Below are 20,807 nucleotides of genomic sequence, written 5' to 3'. Positions count from 1 at the left end.
GTATACTAAACCCACTTTAACTAGACTATGCAGGGTTTGTGAGGTTCTGGTTTCCTTTGCTGAAAAGCAATAAAGAGTAGGTCCTTATTTTCAAATTTTAGCTTTCAAGATTCTAGTAGATTAACCATTCTATTTAAGCAACTACTATTCAACCATGGTAGAACTTTAAGCAAACATCAAGATTAATCATAATAATGTTGCTCTTGTTACTCTGTGTGGCAAAGAGATCAAGCAGTCCCAAACTGTGAGAAGCAGACGATTCGAATCGAATTTCTTAACCTGGCCAGGCAGACCTAACACACACGTTTAGAACACCGTCGGGTCGTTTCCAAACAACCGTTTGCCTTTCTTTCCGGCTTGTGGATAGGAACACTCTCCCCGACTACAGGGCACCAACTTCCTCCCTGCACCCGTGGTGTTGATCAACATAAACATAATTAAAAACCTATTTCTAAGAGAGAGTGTCAGTATATCCACTCCCCGGTCCAATCGGTTACTAGGCTTACCGCGTACCATATTTACGGCATGTGGCTAGTACGTTCAAAAACTTAATCAGCACTACCACACACCGCGACCTTAGCAAGTTCATCAACACAGATGGGGTCTCACATAAGGTCATGATATCGAACACAACCCCGTCTGTCGTCCTTATATTGATAACGGAAAGGTAAACAAGCAATTCCTATAGAACTCGCGAGTGACAGGCAATCACTCGACTTTTACCGGTCCTATAAGCTTAGCAAGTAGTCGAACTCAAGTCTAGTGTTCAGTACATAGGTTCCTAGGATCATGCATCTAGGGTTTCAATTCAAATCCTAAGAACTCTAAATGCACAAGTAAGTAATAATAGTAAATGGTATTAAATTGAAATATAGGTTATGTCCGGGGCTTGCCTTCTCGGTAGTCGCTAACTATTTCAGCTCTAGGCTCTTCCGAACTTTGGTCCGGGGCTTCAGTTAGTACCGCAGTGTTCACTTGAGCTTCTAGATCACCTCCGTCAGACTCCGGGATCAGCTTGTACGTCCCGTCCGACAAAGCAGTCGTATCTATATGTAGTGCAAGAACAGTATTATCAACACACATGGGCAATCGTTTATAGAGTAGTTAAATAACAATTCTAACTACACAAGGCATCATGATCAACAGCACAAGAAAGCTATATTAACATCATAAATAAGTGGGAGTGGTTTCCTATAGCAAGCAAACTATGGTTTGCTAACAAATTAGTCACTCAGTGCACATTCAGTAATAAACTCAGAAAAAATTATTTTGAACAGAAGGTAAACAGAACAAGCTATCCTGCAAATTTCATGCTAAAACATGTAGCCATTTATTCATAACAAAACAATCATTCAGACCACACCTAGAACAAGTTTGAATTACACAGGTTAAACTATAGCAAAACAGAAGCTCAAAATTTAACAGAAGACCTACACAGGTATTAATTAGCTACTGTGAATTTTTCATGATTTTATCTACACAGAATACAATTATGAGAAAATAAACAAAATAGACATCATATTAGCAAGATTCAATTTTAGCTCCTGTTCTAGTCAGGAACTGGGGCTAAAACTTCATGTACAAGTCAACCCTGGAGGACACCATCTTGGTTGAAAGTACTTTGATTTTGAGCTACTGCTGCTGGCCTCATGATCATTAGCCATGATCGGCCTTTGGATAAAAGGATTGACCGATTTACCAAAAACCATCGGTCTTGTACCCGCATCATTGACAACCACTTTGATATTGCCGATTTGCACAACATCATCGGCTTTAGCTTTCTTTGGATCAATAGTGGGTTGTACCTCTTCTTTCTTCTCCTTGACACGGTAAACTTGTCTTGGAGAATGAGTTTTATTCGGTCTCTGATGAGACCGGTCTGACCGGTCAGTGGCGACCGGTCTGATCGGTGCAGGCTGCCGCCTCTGACTTGATTGGTGGGGTCCCAATCGGTCGTGCACTGGTCGTGAAACCTTGCCGAACACAGGCCTTCTGTGATCCTCCTCCCTGTGGTGAGATGGTGAGTATAGCATCGGATAACAATACATCCAAATTCCTTCATGCCCCCATGTAGGACAAGAAAAACCCAATGCCGGTGACGCCCATGGCGTGGTAGTACACATCTTCTGAGGAGGGAACACTGTAGTGCTGTCACCCCTACGCTTGCAGGATTCTCCCCTAGGAGAAGAACACTTTCCTTGACGCGGAGGTGAACTTGGTTCTTTTTTTAGTGGCCGATCTTTCGGAACGGTCTGACCGGTGTAGAGGAGAAGTCTAACCGTTCTGCCCAGATTGTCCAGAAAACCTTCATCCTGCCAATTTTGAGTGTCAACACCTATCAGTTCACTGGTTTGAAAAGTTTAACCAGAGGTGGACCGTCGAACTATGGTTCACTTACTATGTATTGTGTGCATATCCTCTTCAATCAAATTGTAAAAGACGGCTTATAGTGGTGGGTTTCAACAGTTTCAATGAGGTTCAAACACCCCCTTTGTTCACGTTTTCTTCTAGTTTTTCGGTGAAACCACTGGTTCAGACTTTTTTTTTCCCAATCGAACTGGTGATTCTGTCCGACTTTTTATTCTTTCCTCGCGAGAGCACTGGGCATTCCTCGTGAAATAAAATAAAAAAACCCGTAACACTTGACATTGATGATTTCTTTTTTTTTTTGGAAGAGATGAAGAGACTCCGCATTGATGATGCACGACCAAAGATCTGACCCGCTCAAACCTCAAAAAAAAAAAAAAAAAAGCCTCGCGCAGCTCAGCTCAAGAGTCCCAGCCTTCAGTCTGGGCCCAGCACTGGTGGTTCGAAATTTGGGCTGTACTTGGGCCATCAAAGCCTAGCCCAACCACTTCGACAGCAAATTCGTTGTCGAGGTTTCTTGCCATTTGGGTGGTTTTAATTTCGTCGGGTGTCTTTTTGACTTCCTGGCGAGGTTTCATTTATACGCTTTTGACTTTTCACTATAGCACTAGAGTCTTCACTACTTGTTCTGTTTCACTATTTGCAAGACACTATTGTAGTTTAACACCCTGTATGCTTAGTTCAGAAAGTGATAGATGGCTTGGCTTGCGCGAGGCCATATGGATGGAGTTTATCTATGCTATGGTTAGGTTGACATTGCTTGATATAGTCTAATGGTTAAGGTCACCTTATTTAAAATTAGGAAAGAACGGGCCCTGCTGGTGTTCACCCGTGTGACCCAGCAAACTTGCCGCACTAGCTCCATCCACTCCAAATTTTATATTTTAGGACTAAACTAGCCCAATAAATTGGCCCACATGTGTAATTCAGTCAAATTTATTCCAGAACATTTTTTTGTTCCAGAATAATTTTGTAATTGTTTCAGCAATACAAAAAATTTGATCAGGAACAAAAAAAATTATTCCAAAATAAAAAAATAGTTATTGAGCCTTGTGTAATGGTTTGACTGCCAGTCACCCGAGCGACTCCTAATATTATTTGCGGAAAAAACATAGGTTACACGGTTTCGTGACGCACCTTGTTGCACTCTAACGACAACTTTTAGTATTTTTAAGTTATTATTTATCTGTGTCAAAAATAAATATGGTCTCAACCAAACCTTTTCATACATGCAACATGGCTTTTGTATGCACGACAATAACGATCTAAAGCCTATTAGCTTGTGGTAAACAAAAGCCGGGTTTTGCCGTTTTTCTCGCAGTTTTTCAACACATATGACATGCCCCCCCCACCCGCTAGGCATTATCATTGTTTTACATGTAAGTGAAGTTGCATAACAAACAATTCACGAGCCATGTCCAAAGGCATGTTTAGCAGAGCTTCAGCTCTTTCAAAAATGGCTCTGACTTTTTTAGTGGAGCAGCTTTTTCGGTGAGGAAGAAGCCGTTTCACATGTTGGATTGAGATATCAAAATGTTTAAATTATCTTTCCCTATATTTTTTTTACCCTTTTCATATTTTCTCTGTTTATTTTCCCTCTCTTTTTCTTTTCTTTTTTGCCTTTTCTCTCTCCCTTTTTCTTTTTCCTCCTCTTCTATTCCATTCAACGCCCCTCCTCCCCTCTTCCTGCCCCATCTCCGCTACACTGCAGCTCGCCCCTCTCCACGTCATTGCCTTGCCCCGTGCACGCCACCTCGCTCGCGCCGCCGGCGCCCGACTCCTGCGAGCCCGCACTGACGCCGCCTCCGCCCCTATTTCCTACCATGCTCCACCACCAGCCTCCATCCTGTAACACCTCATGTGTTTAAAAATAATTAGAAGGGTCATTAACCATGTCATCGTGCAAAATCATCAAGAGGAAATAATGCATTTCTTGTATGTCTACAAATGTATGGGTACATGTGTATGTGTGCAAGTATAGTGTGACTTTGTAACTTTTCATAAACAACTCAATTTTGGCTAGTGAAATGCATCTACACATCCCTATTAACAGGGTCTACAAAAGTCTAGTTGACATCATGATCAAAATAATAATGACTCCACATGAAATGACAAATAATTTGAATCATAGTTTTTGAAAATTTAAAATAACTTTCAAATCATTGCTCAAATGAATTTTGGCCTGAAAGGCAAGTTGTAGGATTTTGAATTTTGAACAACTTTCGTGTTCAAACTTTTTCGAGTTTCCACAAAAATTTTGAGAAAATCGTGAGTCAAAAATGTTAACCTCTCTTCTCTCTCTACCTCTCCCTTTCTCTCTCCCTCCCTTTCCCCTGCTCCTGGCCCCGGCCTGCAGAGCAAAGCAGCTATGCTGCCGCTGCCGCTGCTGCACCGTCGCTGCGCCACCGCCTCCTGCCACCACGCTGAGACCCCAGCCCGGCCATGAGTGCCTCTCTTGCACGCCCGTTGACCTTTGCCCCGTCCCATCGCCGCTGCAACGCACCTCCTCCACGCTGCGCCCCTGCTCGGCTTCGATGGCGCGCCGCGACGCCGCCGTAGCGCCAAACGAGCCCGGCCACGCACCTGCCCGAGCCGCTGCCCACGGCCGGCCTTGAATGCCGCTCACCACCGACACCCCAACCCTCCTCCCTTGGCTCATTTTAAAGGGCCCAGAACCCCTGCGCGCGCACCAGAGCTCGCCGCCGTCCGCTGACCGGCCGCTACCCCGCGTTCCTCCCCTGCCCGAGCTCTCCCCTCCTTCATTTGCTCCCAGCCGCACCCTCGCCCCTCCACTCTTCCCTCTCGCGCCCAAGAAGCCCACCCGATCTCCTTCCTCGTGCCTAAGTGAAGCTTCTCAGCCAGCTCGCCGCCGTCCAGACCCGCCGGAGCACCGCCGCCGTGGCCTGCCGTCGCCGCCGCCCACTGCTCGCCGTGGGGAGCACACCTCTGGCCATCCCCAACCTCATTTGAGCCCACAAACGGGTAGAGCTCAGTCTCCTCTAGCTCCTCCCCCACTTCCCCCTCGCCGTCGGCGAGCTCACTCGCCGGGAAACGGACCGCCGCCGCCTCCTCTGTTCCTGGCTCCAGCCAGGGGCATATTTGCAAACCCCCAAATCATTCCAAGGGCCTAGATGCAAGATTTCGTTTCCTTTTTCTTTTGTTTTCAAAAACAGCAAACTTGTAAAATCGATATAAATTCGTAGAAAAATAGAAAAAATGCAAGCTCAATTGATCTGAGTTCCTTGTTTCTATATCTACAACTTTCATTACATGCACTTTTTCATTTGCTCACTGGTTTTTGTTCTTGATTAAATACAAATTTATTAGTCCTTTATTTAGATCTCAAGTTCTAGCAATGATCTGTAGGTGATTTTTGGACAGATTGTTGTAGACTGCAAGTGTAGGACTCTGTAAAAATTTGAGGTCCATTTGACACACCTAGATATCAGTTTTATTTAGGATTGATGTATGCCTAGGATAAATATTTTTATTTATCCAAGTTGTTATGTTATGATTCATGGGTTCAAACTTTTACAGTACCTTTAGTTTCGTTCCTAGATTCTACAAAAAAGTTTGAGAAATTTTAGTTAAACCCAACTGGACCAAATGATTTTTGGTAAGGAGAAATACATTAAATCATGAAAAATAGTTTCTTTACCTAGAAAAATCTTATATTTTTACCAGATCTGGTATTTCTGTACTGCATATTGATAGAAAAATATGAACCTCTGAAACTTAGTATACCTACCTGTAGAAATTATTTTTCTTTACTGCAGTTGTACATTGTTCTATTTTTCAGGACCTATGTGATGCTTAATTAAATGTTAAATTTTACAGAATGCTCATATTTAGGTAAAAAACATTTAATAGAAGTTTCATTACCAGCACTTGCATATTTTGCCATGTACAAATTCATCTTGTTTTCAGCAGAGGCTAGGTAAAAAAAATTTCATGGTGTTTCTGCTACAGGAAATGGATTGAAATTTTTATGGTAGATTTCTTATCATGAATTTCCTGCTGTGTAAAAATTTCATGACCAGTGAGTGTAGGAAACTATATATTTTGATTTATACATGGATAACTAGTGTAAATAAAGTATTTTTGAGTTGCTTGGTTGAGTAGTGTTTTGGGAAAACCACCCCGGTTCCCTGTGAAATAAATCATGTTAGATAATACCCGATAAATAATTGCCCTATGAGATGATTTTGAAAATGGTTGTTTCCAAAGTTGGGTTTTGTTGGATTACAACTCTATAGTGAAGAAATGAATAAATCATTACCACTAAAGTTACTCACGCATATGCATTCATGTAGATTTGACTACTCTCGCTGACGGTACGTACGAGCTGGTGCCGGAGTCCGAGAGTGAGCAGCGTGAAGCTCAAGTTAATCTAACTGAAATTACTGAAGACATGAACCAAAGTTCAGAAGAGCCCAAGGCTAGCTTCGCTCAGGAAGGCAAGCCCCGGAGCATGTCCTATCTATTTTAAATTTATGCAACTGCTTATGTTCCTATCTACTTGTGCATTTAGGTTGTAGGAATTGTTTGGAACCCTAGTTGCATAATCTTAAGTACCTATGTTTGAATACTAGCATGTATAGGTCGCTAGTCGGCTATGCTAATGGTTCGGTAGAAGTCGAGTGATTTCCTGTCACTCGCGAGCTCATAGGAGTTGAATGTCTACAACATGCTGCAATCATAAGGTTTACGGGCGGGGTTGTTGTACTTGTGATACCCCGTCTATTTAGTGAAAATGGATAAGGCCGCGGTGTGTGGTAGTGGTGGTTAATCGTTTGAACGTACTAACCACATGCCGAGAAATATGGTAATCGGTAAGCTTAAGTACCTGATCGGCCCGGGGAGTGGACTTTTCCCTTACCCTCTTTGAACGTTGTTTCTCATGCGGCCACATGCGGGTGCAAGCGTGGTCACGACCCGGCGTCGATCGTGGCGTGGGGCTCTTGTAGTTGAAGGGGGGGGTGACCCTGATCCACGAGCCGGAAAGAAAGGGGAAATGTTGCGTGGGGACTCGGTTCCCATGCGTGTGTTTAGGTCTGCCTGGCCAGGTTAACAAATTCGATTCGAATCGTTCGCCTCTCACGGATATTGGGATTGCTTAACCCTTTTGCCACATAGAGTAAGAAGTGGAATAATGAGGATGATGAATATGGTTGAATGATGAAAAATAATTGTTTTCCACCATGTATGCTATTGGATAGATGCTCACTTAGAATGGTCAATTGAACTAGAATTTTGAAGCTAAAATTTGAAATTAAGGATTCACTCTTAGTTGATTTTCAGCAAAACAAACCCCTCCAGCCAAAAGCCTTGCATGTCTAGGTAGTGGGCTAAGTATACCCATAGTCGGGTAAGCCTTGCTGAGTATTAGTATGCTCAGCCTTACTTGTGGCTCAACTTTGTTTTCAGGTGATATGTTTGAAGATCAGATAGCTAGCTTGACTTGGCCGTGTACTTTACCTCCTGGTTGGTCGGTGGAGTGGGATACGACTCCGGCCAACGATGACAATGCCGAGTGATGTCATGTACAGGCTTCATCATGACATCTTGTATCGTCGTTTAGAACTCGCTTTATTTCCGCTGCAGTTGAACTCTGAACTACTTTCAATTTGAATTTCAAGTACATTTCTGAGATTTCGAACTTGGTTTGTAATAATTAAGTTAAGACTCGGTAATGTAATATAATTATGAAATGTTGTACTCTCTGGACTCACCTTCGTGTGAGTTGCATGTAAGCTTTGGGTTCGATCGACGCTCAGGTGGATTCTTCGGGACTTTACCCAACAGCACTGCCGGATTACTCCGTTTGAAGTGCGTGTTAGCTGGGATTACCTTTAGGGTGATGGTTAGCGCACTTGAGCCGGATTAATTTGGGCAGTTTTGCCACATCTGGTATCAGAGCCGAACAAAGCACACACCTGAGAGTGCGACAAGATTTCAAAAGTTTTCCTTAAAACTTAGCCACACAATCGCATTTGGAAAATACGTTGGTTCGCTAAGGATCGTGCATAGTACGTAAAGCCCTAGGGAAAATTATGGGAGTTACTAGGTGGCTATCTAACTTATGGTTTATTTATAACTAACTTCCAGCACATTTCTTTCTATACTTTAAATTCAGTACTTTGAATTATGTAACGACGCACCTACGCGAAGGTAAGATGGTAAGGATCCTCAGTCAACTGAGAGAGCTTGACCTTCCCGTCGGTGATGCGAGCCGAACGCTGCCCTCAAGCAGTGGCTTACTTGAGGTGCTGCCAATATACCAACTATTAGTTGATTATATTGGGAGTAAAGTGTACTCAGTCAGGTGAGGGAGTCTGACCTTCCCGTCGGTGATGCGAACCGAACGCTGCACTCAAGCAGTGGCCTACTTGAGCTGCTGCCAATATACCGACCATCGGTCGATTATATTGGGAGTAAAAGAAACCGTGAATACGTTACCTCGGTAGCGTATGAGCGCTGTCCATGCAGTGTTGGACGCATGGATGCCGCTTCTATAGTGAGCGGTAATGTATGGGAACGCTTTCATGGGTGCTGGCATGAAAGGTTCAATGAATATATATCTGTCAATTTTCTGCAGGTACACTAATCACGATTACGTAAGTTAAGAATGGTTAGAACTCGGCTTGATATATATATATAGAGTGGATTTGCTGCAATGGGTGGCCGCTGCCCACCCGCGTAAGCTCAGCGTCAGGAACGGTTTAGCTTTCTGACATTGTACTTCCGCGGATTCAGTCAGTGCGCCGCTAGCCTGCAAATCCGGCCTACCAGATGTAGGGCCTTAGGTTTATTCGGTGCAGGACTTGCTGGATTGCATGGTACGGAAGTACGCGCGGTGCATTGACTTTTCATTCATACCTGATGGGATACGTCGTCTGGGTACATTAACTAATAGTAAATTCACGCCAACCAATACCTCCGGCTTGTTTCGTTCTTTCCCAACTTCATGTTAGCCTTTGGCTCCTGCTAGTCTGTTGCTGATGTATGGATCCATTCTTCCCCTCCTTAGTTCTCTTCTTCGTCCTGAGTTTCGTTCTTGTTAACGGTGGTGGTTTGCCGGCTATTTTATTTGGGTTTGCTGTGGTTGCTGGGCTGTCCTTACTGGTGCACCACTTTTCTCTCTGCAATCGTGGTGTTTTGCCCCTCAGTTGCAGGAGAACGCACGCATTGCTTGCGGCTATTTGTGGCATAATTTGCTCATCACTTCTCTGTTGGAAGATTTACTATGCTTTTTCAAAGCCTGTCGCCGCTGCTTGCTTCTTCGTAGTCATCTGTTTGGATTTGTCTGTTGTGGTGGTGTATTCGTTATCTCTTTACAGCCAAACTGATCAAGAGCTGGCAGTTAGCACCACTCTTCATGTGGTTTGATAACTAGCGCGAAGGCGGCGAGTGTACTTGCTGTACTTGACGCCCGTATACAGAAAATTTGGCGGCAAAATTCTCCGTTTCCCGCCCTATGTCTGCCGGTAACAGCTAAGGAAAAATTCAGCTCCCATAGTTCCCCCTCGACTACAAATATGCCGCACCCGCACGGCCGCCGGCATCAGTTCTATCCTTCCTTTTTCTGCTCTTTGGCCCTGGCAATGTGTTCCGAGCCTGATGGTGTTCGGTGAGTTTTTTTGTACCTTTACAGCTTTCCTTCACAGCTTTTTCTCCTCTTGGTTGTTATGTAATCTATTGTTTTGTTCTTGCGTGCCCTGCAGGCTTCCTGCCTCTTGGAACTACGGCGCTATTGAGCGCGCTCTGCGGGGCGCTCATGCGAGGGGGGATAGGTCAATCTTTGAGCTTGAAGAAGGAAAAATCTTTGACTCTCCGCAAGAGGGGTTTGAGTTCTTTAATATGTATTCGTGGGAGCTTGGTTTTGGGATTCGGTTTGGTCGCAGCCGCAGCAATATTTCTGGCAGACGCACCAGGCAAGATATCGTGTGTGCATGTGAGGTTAGCCAGCCTGATTCTTGTAGTTCAGTGTCCTTGCAATTTTTCCCATTTTTTATTCTGGGTAGTCTTTTTAGTTTCGATTTTTCCAATATTTTCTGTAGGGTCGCGATGGGAGTCCGGATGCCAAGTCTGTTTGTTGCGGATGTGCTGTTATGATTCGGCTCTTGCGCAAGGATGATGATTCATGGTATATTAGTCATTTTGTTTCCAACCACAACCATCCTTTAGCATCCACTTGCGGCGAACGGCGTCAGTGGAAGTCCCATAGCAGGATAGACCAAATGACGCGTGACTTAGTCAAGAATCTTAGGGCCAACAACGTCCAAATCTCTAGAGTTTGTTCGATTCTTGGGAGTATGCATGGTTCTAGCAGTTACGTTCCTTTCAGCCGACAGTCAATTAGGACTCTATGTGGCCGGCTTGCCCAGGAATCAATTGAGGGGGATATGAGTAAGACACTGGGTCTTTTCACTTCCATGAGGGAACGTGACCCTGCAATGGTTATTAGGATGCAATTGGACGATGAAAAGCGGATCAAATCTCTGTTCTGGTGCCACGGGTCTAGCCGTTTCAACTACTCTTGCTTTGGTGACGCTATCACTTTTGATACAACCTACCGCACCAATTTGTACAACCTTCCTTTTGGTTTGTTCGTGGGTGCTAATCATCCTTTCCAGACCATTATATTTGGAGCAGTTCTGCTCACGGAGGAGGCGACGGATGCATTTCAGTGGACTTTCCGGACTTTTGTTGAGGCTATGGACGGACAACATCCTAGGACGATTCTGACAGGTTTGGAAGAAAGTTAATTGTGACTGTTGTGTTGTTGTTACTTTTGATTCTTTTGAGCGTGGGTGCAAAAAGGTTAATTTTGTTTTTTATGCAGACCAGTGCCTGGCTATGAAAACTGCGATTGCTACGGAGCTACCAACCAGTAGGCACCATTGGTGCAAGTGGCACGTGTTGAAAAAAGCTAAAGAGTCGCTAGGAGGCATTTACAGTAAGAGCTCTGCCTTTAAGAAGCAATTGCATGAGCTGGTTGCTGAGATAGTTTCTATCCCAGAGTTTGAGACACGATGGGCTCAGTTAGTAGAGGATCATGGTCTTAGGGAGAACGAGTTTCTTGACCGCGCTTACTCTAATCGGGAAATGTGGGCTAAGCCCTATTTCACCGAGACTTTCTGTGCGGGGATGACTAGTACTCAACGTAGCGAGAGCGCTAATCATCTGCTGAAGACCTATATACCTCGGTCGGCTCCCATGCATCTTTTTGTTTCACAGTACAACAGGATGATCGCTGATCGTGAGGCCGACGAAGGAAAGGAGGAGCACGCCACAAAGCAGGTTACTATTTAAATATTTCGCGTGATTAGTTTGTTAATTTTCTTTTTCTCGACTTAAGCTCATGCCTGCGAGTTGGTGTTCCTCTCGAGTTACATGCTGCTCAAGTATATACCCGTGCTTTGTATGAGAGGTTTTCGAAGGAGTTATTTAAGTCAGGGAAGTTTGGTTGCGTTGATGAACCAGAAGGTGGTTCGTACAGGGTGATTTTGCTAGACTACGGTCCATATATGGACCACGGCATTGTTGAGTACCGTGTGGGATCGAACCCAACGTCCACAGATTTCTTTTGCCAGTGCAAACGTTTCGAGCATTGTGGAATTCCCTGCCGTCACATACTTAAGGTATACACATTTTGAAAAGCTGTTGTTTTGTTGATGGTTTGGTTTTGTTTTCATGTTTGGGTGTGAAAAATCTTCAGCTACTGATGTAGCTTATATTTTCTGTGATTGTACAGGTTCTGGTCCATCATGGCTTTACTAAGATTCCTCCTGGTATTTTGCTGAAGCGATGGACTAGGGAAACCAAGGCTTTTGGTGATCCAAAGCTGGCAGCAGTTATCTCAGCGCAGCAAGCTACTGATCTTGATTTTTCTGGTATGCACACTTTACTGTATGCTGCCGTGATGGAGCTCGTTGGTCTTGCATCCACGTCAAGGCCAGCTTTTGAAATTGGGATGCAGACTTTGTCCCGTGGGAAACAAGCCATTACTTCTTTGACGTTGGTTGCAAATGCGGGACCTGTTGCTCCAGCTGCTGCAGCTGACGCCCTGGACGCCGATACGGGTGCAGATGCCGAGCTTGGCGGTGCAGCTGCACCGCCACGTGCTCGTTCTCGCGGGAGGCCTGCAAAGTCTCGCATGAAGTCTGCTGTGGAAAGCCCTGGTGCCATGAAGGGCAAGGATACCAGGGCCGGTGTGGCTGTTCGCCAGTCAAAGAGACTGAAGCAGATCCTTGAAGTTGATGTTGCTGCCGGTAAATGCAGGTTATGTGGTTCTAGTGATCACTTTGCTAGTGCTTGCCCGGAAAACATTGTTGCAGATCCCAAATCTGCGGCTGCCTGGAAGTGCAAGGTGTGCGGTGAAGAAGGCCATTACAGAAGTACCTGTGGGCGCGTCTCAACGTACCATGGAGGCAAGGGGAAATGATTTGTGCTACATCACTAGATTTCTGTTTGGGTTTGGTTTGGTTATCGTTAGCTTGGTTCAGTAAATGTTGTTGCTGTAGTTTATGTCGTAGACTTTTCCATTGTCAATTCGGTTGGTCGCGGCAACTGATGTAGTCGGAGACTGGAAGGCTAGTTTTTAGGTGGGAAGGATTGAATGCCAGCTTGATCTGCTGTACCAATGTATGTACTATGTGTTGCACGGAACGGTAACATCTTTCGAATACTGGCCAGCTGGAATTTGAAAATGGTCCTGTCCTTTGATGTACTTGAGTGTACCCGGCCTTTCTACAAGTTCCTTAGCGTGTGTATTTAAATAGCTCGTCACCACAGCCGCGCAACTGCGTCCAAGAACCGCTCGTAGGGTTCCTACCTCTATTGTTTCTATAACTCCTTTTTTTTCTCTTTAGGTGCTGCTATGTCTTTTGCTTCGACAAGCAGGAGTTCCTCGTACCTAGGTGTTTCGGATCACAGGTGCCACTGCGGTGAGCTCTGCGGCATGTGGGTTTCCAGGACTCCTCGCAATCCTGGGAGAGTGTTCATCAAATGCATATGCCGTAGGGTAGGTGTACTCACCTTGTACGTGGGTCCGTATAATATTTTGTTTCAATTCTTTATTGATGACTTAAATCAGTAAACTTTTTGTTTTCCCAGTGTGATTGTGGGTTCTGGCAGTGGAAGGATATTGCGGACTGTGCTGGTGCCGCTACTTCTTCGCAAGGTGCACCTGAGACATCTCCTGCACTCGGCAATCATGGTCCCGTGGACGGCTATCCTTCCCAGTCTGCGACTCGTGCCAATGGGTTGGACGCACCAGCTGACTTTCGGGCCGAGGTTGATCGGCTACGGAGAGAATACTTGGAATTAGAGGGAAAGATTTACCGTGCTTTTGTGTGTTGGTTTACGTTGGCGCTTGTTATTGTGTGGTTTGCAAGTCGTGTCTGATGATCTGTACATGATTGCCGTACTGCCTGGTCTTAGATCGTGGCATGCCTATGAGATGTTCAGTTTATTTCCTAAGGTTTTATATCATTCGCGTGTCTCACTTTGGTTGGCATTTATTTCGTTTTAATAAAATAAGACGTGAAAAGTGTACCCCAATGCCGTAATGAATGCTTTGATGTCGTGCACGATTTCAACGGCGCTCTTGTGCCGTGCGCGCTGGGCCTTCTGCAACGGAGCATGACTGCACGGGACTGCGCCTAACGGTCACTTTGCTTGCTGTGTTTTTTTATTTGTCGATTTTGATTTTATGGTTTTTTGTAAAGAAATTTTGGAGAGAGAAAATATTTATGATGAAAAATTTGAGATAGACAATTTTTTGGTAACAATTTGAGAAGAAATCTGGAGACTACAATGTTGCATCTAGAACAAAAAAGAGGTTTGGTAAAGATTTTTGGTTTTCGAACAAAAAATGATTCGGTGCAGAAAAGGACCAAAATGAAAAAAACATGGAGGACGCCGTGAATATATTGCAAAAAAAAATTAAAAAATCGGAAAGCCCAAAATCTTGCCGTACAGGTCGTCGCGTCTCGGTTCCTGGTACGATGGAGATGGGGCTTAGCTTGGATGAGACCACGGCGGACGTCGTGAAAGGAGCTGGTGCTCAGCCTCTGGATGGTGTCCGGAGCTAGGAGGGAAGCGGATCGCGGAGTTGGGGAGGCGGGACCTGGAGTAGGGGGATAGTAGGTGTGGCTGGCTGTCCACGGAGCCGGCGGTGCGGCTCACGCTCCTAACCGGACTGCTACCCGCCCTCAGCCTCCCATGGCCGCTGGCGGCCGAGGCTATCAGGAAAGACAAGGGGGGAACCAAGTCTCTGGATCTAAGAGACCGAGCGGAACGGTCAACAGTAGATGTGTAGTGGGCCCAGCCATGTGTAGAGGGTAGGTGAAATTTGAAATCGATCGTGGGGAAGCAGGTTGCATGCAATCGAAATTTGTGCATCGGGTTCTGGGGCCCGGACGCTGCCACGTGCTGGAATAGTGCTGACCGGTTTCCGCGCCCGGCCTCAGCGCCGTGCGACCGATTTAGTTGGTCAAGCATGTATCTATCTCTTTGGCCCTGTTCGCTGTGCTGGTGCTGGAGGCTGCTGCTGGAGTGGTGTGAGAGGAAAACACTGTTGGCTGGCTGGTGGCTAGAGGCTGCTGCTGGAGTGGTGTGAGAGAAAAACGCCGTTGGGTGACTGGAGGCTGCTAAAGCAGAACAGGGTCTTTGTGGGCAGACAACTTAGGTTGGACAGCCGTCGCAATTATTGAAGCATTGCTACATAATGTTTGTTGGGGTCGATCATTGACCTTTTTAGTAGGCTACTGCCAGCGCATAGGATACAACCTCGAATATAGGTGGTGATTGGGTGGTTTGTTTAGTCAACCATCGACACATGTACTCGGTCAATGGCAAGCGTGTGTAGGTAGTTGGTCCATTCTTATAGGGTTGCGTATGTCGTCCGAGCAATCAAGAAAGGTTACTTGAAAATTTTTGTAGGCCGATTTGGTCGGGTAAGTTTTGATGTAGTAGTTAACGATGTTAATCCATTTCGTCTGGCACCCTAGGTGGTGGTCAAGCACTTAGCTATGTAGCCGGGGCAGTAACTGTTGCAATCAGTTTCTCGTTAACTGATCAAATTTTTGACGCACTGAACCATTTGACAGGTGGTTGTCAAAACAGCGACCCATTAGGAAGAGCATCGAGGACTACATTTGACAATAAATTTCCAATTAAGTTTGCCAGGGAGAACCCACCTTGCTTGTCTGCTCAAGTGTCAGGTGATAAAAAAAAAGAGATGGACCATTCTGTCGCTCGTTTTTTTTGTGAGGTAGGACAAATAATTTTGGATTTGGGATTCCCAATGTAAGATCAACGTGAATCCAAAAGCGGTTGAATAAGGAAATATCTGCTGGTCCATACAAAGGCGTCTTGCGCCTGCTTACAAAAGCCGGTAGAGCCAAATGTTCTTGAGACGCATTACAAACAAGCATGGCAAAAGCAATTAATTAAAACGACTACATCAGAAATGGTAGTTTCTTCCGGAAGTTGATGATCTGAATCATAAATCTCTTGCACTGGGCCTCATTGTGGTGGGGTTGGAAGTCTGTGCGGCAGGTGGGCACGGTTGCACTCCATGTGGATCAGGTCGTGCGCCAGTTGCTTCCTAGTTTCGTATGCCGTGCGCTGCGTGCATTCAGTTAGTGAGTGAAGCGCATCTAGTCCGATAGATGCTAATGGTAAGTTTCGGTGATAAATGACAACCGTATGCGACTAACGTGTGTTTTGAAGGAAAAGTTAATGATTAAATTAGTCTCATATGAAATGTGAAAAGAGACCCCTCAATTCGGAACAACCATGCGTGCCAAGGACTCAATTTCAAAGATTAAGGACCTTTCTAGTCTCAAGTGTCACAAGGAGATGAAGGACACTTGATTTAGTTAGGGTTTATAGTTTTTAGCTCTTGACCATACTATTAAGAGGGGTTCATGAGTTAGTAGCTTAACCAAAATTGAGTTGGCCTTAGAAATCTTGCACACTTGCTCAAAAACAGTCTAATATGGTCAATAGAAGTTAACACAACGCTTGGAAGAAGAAACAATCGAAGTTACATTCGAATCCAAGTCAATTCATCTGAAAACAAAGAAAAACAGCAGCACCGGTTGAACCGGTGCCCTAGCGTCGGAGCATCCGATGCTTGGCGGAAGGACCGATGCCCTGTCGGTCTATCTTCTCTGGATGCAGGCAGAAATCAAGTCAAAAACTCTATAGTACCGGTGGAACCGACGGTCAAAAGATAAGCACCGGTGCATTGGATGTACCTTGTTCCAGAGAGAATGTTTTGGTGGACTTCAACTTCTCTTCAGCACCGGTTGAACCGACGCTTCAGAATCAAAGCACCGGTGCATTAGACGTCCTATGTTCCAGAGAGCTTGTTTGAGTTGATCAGTGAACCTCTTCAGCACCGGTTGAACCGATGCCCCTACGGAGCATGCACCGGTGCAATGACGCAAGCCTGGATACTGTGTCAGAACCCCAACGGCTACAATTTGGACACAGAGAGACCGGTTGAACCGACGCCTCAAATCTGACACCCATCGGTTCTTCCGGTGCTCACGGTTTTTCTACAGTGGACTTCCAACGGCTATGTAACTCTTTCCACTCTATATAAGGGCACCCCATGGCTCATTTCAGTTGCCTTTGACACCCTGAATACTTGAGGCCACCCTTGAGAAGAAGAGAAAGTGCTTTGAGCAAACAAGAGAAGATCTAGTACTTTGTTTGTGCTTCAACCTTGAAGAATCCATCCTTTGCAAGTGTAGCAAGTGTGCTTGAGCTAGGGCCTACTGAGTGTAGGTCAAGTGAAGGCTTAGGAGCTTGTTACTCTTGGTGTTTGACGGCACCTAGCCGGTCTTGGTGATCGGGAGGTTCTTGGTGAGCTCTTGGAGTTTGTGGGAGCCCCAAGACAAGAAGATTGTACACGGTGTGAAGCTCGCCGTTCCGGAGATGGAGAAAGAGCATTCTTAGTGATCACTTGCTCCTTGGTGAAGCAAGGGAGCTATACCCTTGTGTGGGTGCTCCAACGTGGATTAGGGGGGGGAGCGTCAACTCCTCGATACCACGGGAAAAAATCCGGTTGTCTCGTGTCTATTACTTTTATTTCAAGCAATTAAATCATTTTGTTGTTACTCTTGCCTTTGATTGCTTGTAGTTTGACTAGGACAACTTTCATGGTAGTGTGATCTTTTGCTTAGGTTTTGATCTTGCTAGTGTGATATTTTTTAGGCAACATGATCATGATAGTGTGTTTACCTACCTAAGGACCTTGTGCTAGCATGCTCTAGTGACTAGGTTTCAAATCTATAGATTGGGCAATACTAGTTTAGGTTAAGGACAAGATAGAATTTTGAAAAAGTCATAATTCAACCCCTCTTCTTGGGCCACGATCCTTACAGTGAGATACATAAAGATTTAAAACGCAGGCGTCAATGGACTAGAAATAGAGATGGAAGCATTGAGTTGCAGCTAGGATTCTGACCTCGTCCAGCGTCACGATACTGACATTAACTTCCGGTGCGTACCACCGCATGCATGTGATCGTATAGATCCCGGTGTCCCATCTGCAAAATGGCAATCGTAAGAGCCCCAGTAATGCAGGGTAACTGTTTCAGATGTTTACTTTATTCACTTACACCGAGCACTTTTCTTCTGGCATCATTTGTATGGTTACTTTCCACCTGGTGTTTTCTTCGGTTGCGACCCTCCTGACGCAGTCGAAGCATCTCATTGCTTCTTGGAGCACCTTCCTAGCTGTCATCTCATGCCACTTGGTGCGGATGGTCCCCCCTTCTTCCTTAAGCAAAGGGTCCATCACGGTGAGGGTCCTGCTTTCGATGTTGAGGGCGTAGCATGACCAGCCTTGGCCGACGCGAACGGGTGCCAGTAGCTGAGTTACATAATTCGGAAATTACGGGAAAAAAGTTGTGGTTGTTACAAGACGTAATAAAAAATGGAACATGGATTAACGCAGACTGCAAAAGGATTGTATGCGGAAAAGGCAACATTGGATTTGGGACTGAAAACAGAGCATGTAGGAAACAACATTTACCAGTGTGCATGTGCTTAGATCATATCCTATAGGGCTGCTTTTGAAGTACTGCAGGGAGATGTGGCCTTCGTAGTTTGGCTGTGTTACATATGACTTTTCGAGGGCACAAAGCATGGTCTGATCGGTTAGAAAAATAGCATTATATGATTAGGGGAAAACAAAAAGAAAGAAAATGCAGGTACACTCACAGTCCATTCGGGCGGGATGTAGTGCCTTGCAGCGATATTGGCTCTGTGGGCCATCATGTTCCTCTCGAATTCCCTGAGCAAGCGGATAGTACCTCCCAAAATGAAGCTGTCAATCTCGACCGGTTTAAGGATCCCCTGCTTAATCTGGTTTCCAGTGATTTTAACTGGCAGCCTCCCCTTGACGTCGACCCAAATGCTGTAACGAATTATAGAGGAAATGATTTCAAGGTAAAAAAGGTGGATATTCAGGAAATGAAAACAAGAGAAGTTTGAGGTGGCAACATTGATCAGTGGGAAGTGTGTAGCGGCGAGCCATACCTGCTAAGTTCTTGTTTTGTTGCCATGTGGTTGATCCATTTCAGCGTATTGTCGCAGGACCTTTGTTCAAACTCTGCCAAAGAAGCTTAAGCCTTGGTTGAAGCCACGCATCTTTCCTGATGGGCGTGGCATTGACCACAACCTCCCTGTTTGAATAAACAACTGATCCTATACAAATTGATGGGATATAGCTGCAGTTAAGGAATGTTTTGTTTTTTCGGTGTTACCTCTCCCTTTGGTGTGCCTTGTCCTCCCCCTTTGCTGATTTTAGCGTGGCCAGCACATCTTCTCCACTTGTCTCAGTGAGATTAACAACTTGGTCAGTATTTGGCGAATCTTCCTGCAGCCAAATGGATTTCCGTTTCTTGTTTTGGGCCAGCTTCCCTTCAACCTCATCCAGTTTCCCACTCATCCTGTCACACCATGACCGGATGGTTGCAATGCCGTCACGCATGCTGTTGATTGCTTCTTCCAGCTCTTGCAGGGCTGCGGTCGAGGTCTCAGTCCAAAGCTGGTTGATAGGTGCCTAATATTAGAAACAAATCAGCATGAAAATGTTGACCTGTCTTTCGGTAATGAACGATTGTGTAGTAAAAGAACTGCATGATTTTTTGCTGACCTTGTCCCCTGCTATGCGGCCTTCCACTTCTATGGAGGTTTGTCGCATGGGCATCTGTGATTGGATGCAGTCCTCGTATAGCTGCGGTTAGGGATAGTTGTGTGCCATAAGAAAAAATGAAAGCCAAGACATCGTGTCGCTGTAACAAAACACTAGATTTCTGAGGCCGCATAAGGTACCTGTTCCCTTGGGTTCGTGCGCGAGCAAAAAGATTCAGCTTGTTCCATTGTTTTTGGTGGGATAGATGCTTCAGATTTCAAACTTGTGTTAGGTCTGTGGTGGTGCGTGCTAGCTGTGCATTTATTACCTAGGTTTTGCCGCATGGTGCTTTGCTACGTGCAGGCAGAGGGTGTGAGGACTGAGGACAGTTGGGTAGTACGCGTTTGTGTAAAAGCAAAATGTACGATAAAAAAATAGTACGACAGTTATTAATGTGCGCTGGACACCTTGGAGTGCATAGTTTTCTATACAGTTGTGGCTTAAAACTTCCAGGCCATATGCGAGTACAGCTAAGTCCACATCGAAGGGGGTTGACTAGGGTTACCTCCTTGGTTATTGCCCTTACTTCATCTTCTCCGTGTTGGGCTTCATCATTTGACTCTCCAACTGATGCTAATACTGACGGCAGAGGCTGGGTCAGTAGGAGGTAGTCTTCTTCTAGTTGGGCGTCATTTAGGTTGCCATCGGCTGGGAGCATGCCATCGTAGTTGCTGGTTGATGACGGGATAACAAATTTCTCGGCAGTTACATCGGGCTGTGGTAAAAAAAACAGATAGTATACGTCATAATGGGTTAGCTTGCGAAAGTAGTTGGGGAAGGTACCGTTTACCGTATTTCCGATGATGTTCTCGGGTTGGTATAATACAATAGCCATTCCTTCCTGACTTGCCGTCGGTTGCTGGTATGATCCTGCCTTCATGACTTCCTGCCCCTGCATTTGTGTTTTGCTTGCCAAGGGGTTAGAACCATAAGAAAAGGTGAGGGTTTAGCTTGCTATGGGGAGCCAAAGTTTTAGCGTTGGGTGGGTGTGGAAGTAACCTGTATGAGCTGCTCTATCTGTTGTAGAGTGTAGCCGAAGTTGGTTTGTGCATTCTCATAGTCCATGCTGACGCAGTAGGCAGCAGGTTCGTGGAGGGGCGCGGTTTGGTTGGCATCATTTGTAAGATTAGCCAAATGAGAAAAGGTGGTCAAATACAAGTTGTCGACCTTAAACCAAAAGATTACACCGGAGCTAGGAAGAAGAATGATTAGCAAATAC

At 45.3% G+C, this 20,807-nt stretch overlaps 3 protein-coding genes across 3 annotated transcripts; 1 reads left to right on the top strand and 2 right to left on the bottom strand.

Moving 5' to 3' along the window:
- The first annotated feature begins 10,772 nt into the window (after positions 1-10,772).
- LOC120645389 (protein FAR1-RELATED SEQUENCE 5-like) lies at positions 10,773-12,814 on the top strand. Its single transcript, XM_039922177.1, has 3 exons — positions 10,773-11,118; positions 11,213-11,670; positions 12,125-12,814. The coding sequence occupies exons 1-3, from the start codon at positions 10,773-10,775 to the stop codon at positions 12,812-12,814; spliced, it is 1,494 nt and encodes a 497-aa protein (XP_039778111.1).
- A 2,868-nt stretch (positions 12,815-15,682) lies between these two features.
- Positions 15,683-19,009, bottom strand: LOC120643821. Its single transcript, XM_039920296.1, has 6 exons — positions 18,931-19,009; positions 18,613-18,808; positions 18,425-18,517; positions 18,009-18,262; positions 17,855-17,936; positions 15,683-16,002 (listed from the first exon to the last, which is right to left on the bottom strand). Exons 1-6 carry the CDS (start codon positions 18,954-18,956, stop codon positions 15,901-15,903), a joined length of 753 nt encoding a protein of 250 aa, XP_039776230.1. The 5' UTR covers positions 18,957-19,009; the 3' UTR covers positions 15,683-15,900.
- A 118-nt stretch (positions 19,010-19,127) lies between these two features.
- Positions 19,128-19,829, bottom strand: LOC120643822. Its single transcript, XM_039920297.1, has 3 exons — positions 19,729-19,829; positions 19,550-19,630; positions 19,128-19,456 (listed from the first exon to the last, which is right to left on the bottom strand). The coding sequence occupies exons 1-3, from the start codon at positions 19,774-19,776 to the stop codon at positions 19,154-19,156; spliced, it is 432 nt and encodes a 143-aa protein (XP_039776231.1). The 5' UTR covers positions 19,777-19,829; the 3' UTR covers positions 19,128-19,153.
- Between the last annotated feature and the right edge of the window lie 978 nt (positions 19,830-20,807).

This window comes from Panicum virgatum, chromosome 8K (assembly GCF_016808335.1).
Source record: "Panicum virgatum strain AP13 chromosome 8K, P.virgatum_v5, whole genome shotgun sequence".
Taxonomy (NCBI): Eukaryota; Viridiplantae; Streptophyta; class Magnoliopsida; order Poales; family Poaceae; genus Panicum; species Panicum virgatum.
This window is presented reverse-complemented; position numbering and strand designations above follow the sequence as displayed.

Excerpts from the sequence above, each read along its gene's own strand:
- LOC120643821 (XM_039920296.1), bottom strand. The coding sequence starts at position 18,956 with ATGGCAACAAAACAAGAACTTAGCAG. Across the intron at positions 18,518-18,612 it reads ACATCCCGCCCGAATGGACT|TCATATGTAACACAGCCAAA; the intron begins GTGAGTGTACCT and ends GCCCTCGAAAAG. Across the intron at positions 17,937-18,008 it reads CCAGAAGAAAAGTGCTCGGT|ATGGGACACCGGGATCTATA; the intron begins GTAAGTGAATAA and ends GCCATTTTGCAG.
- LOC120645389 (XM_039922177.1), top strand. The coding sequence starts at position 10,773 with ATGAGTAAGACACTGGGTCTTTTCACTTCCATGAGGGAACGTGACCCT. Across the intron at positions 11,119-11,212 it reads TCCTAGGACGATTCTGACAG|ACCAGTGCCTGGCTATGAAA; the intron begins GTTTGGAAGAAA and ends TTTTTTATGCAG. Across the intron at positions 11,671-12,124 it reads AGGAGCACGCCACAAAGCAG|GTTCTGGTCCATCATGGCTT; the intron begins GTTACTATTTAA and ends GTGATTGTACAG.
- LOC120643822 (XM_039920297.1), bottom strand. The coding sequence starts at position 19,776 with ATGGAACAAGCTGAATCTTTTTGCTCGCGCACGAACCCAAGGGAACAG. Across the intron at positions 19,631-19,728 it reads GCACGAACCCAAGGGAACAG|CTATACGAGGACTGCATCCA; the intron begins GTACCTTATGCG and ends CCCTAACCGCAG. Across the intron at positions 19,457-19,549 it reads GCCGCATAGCAGGGGACAAG|GCACCTATCAACCAGCTTTG; the intron begins GTCAGCAAAAAA and ends TTCTAATATTAG.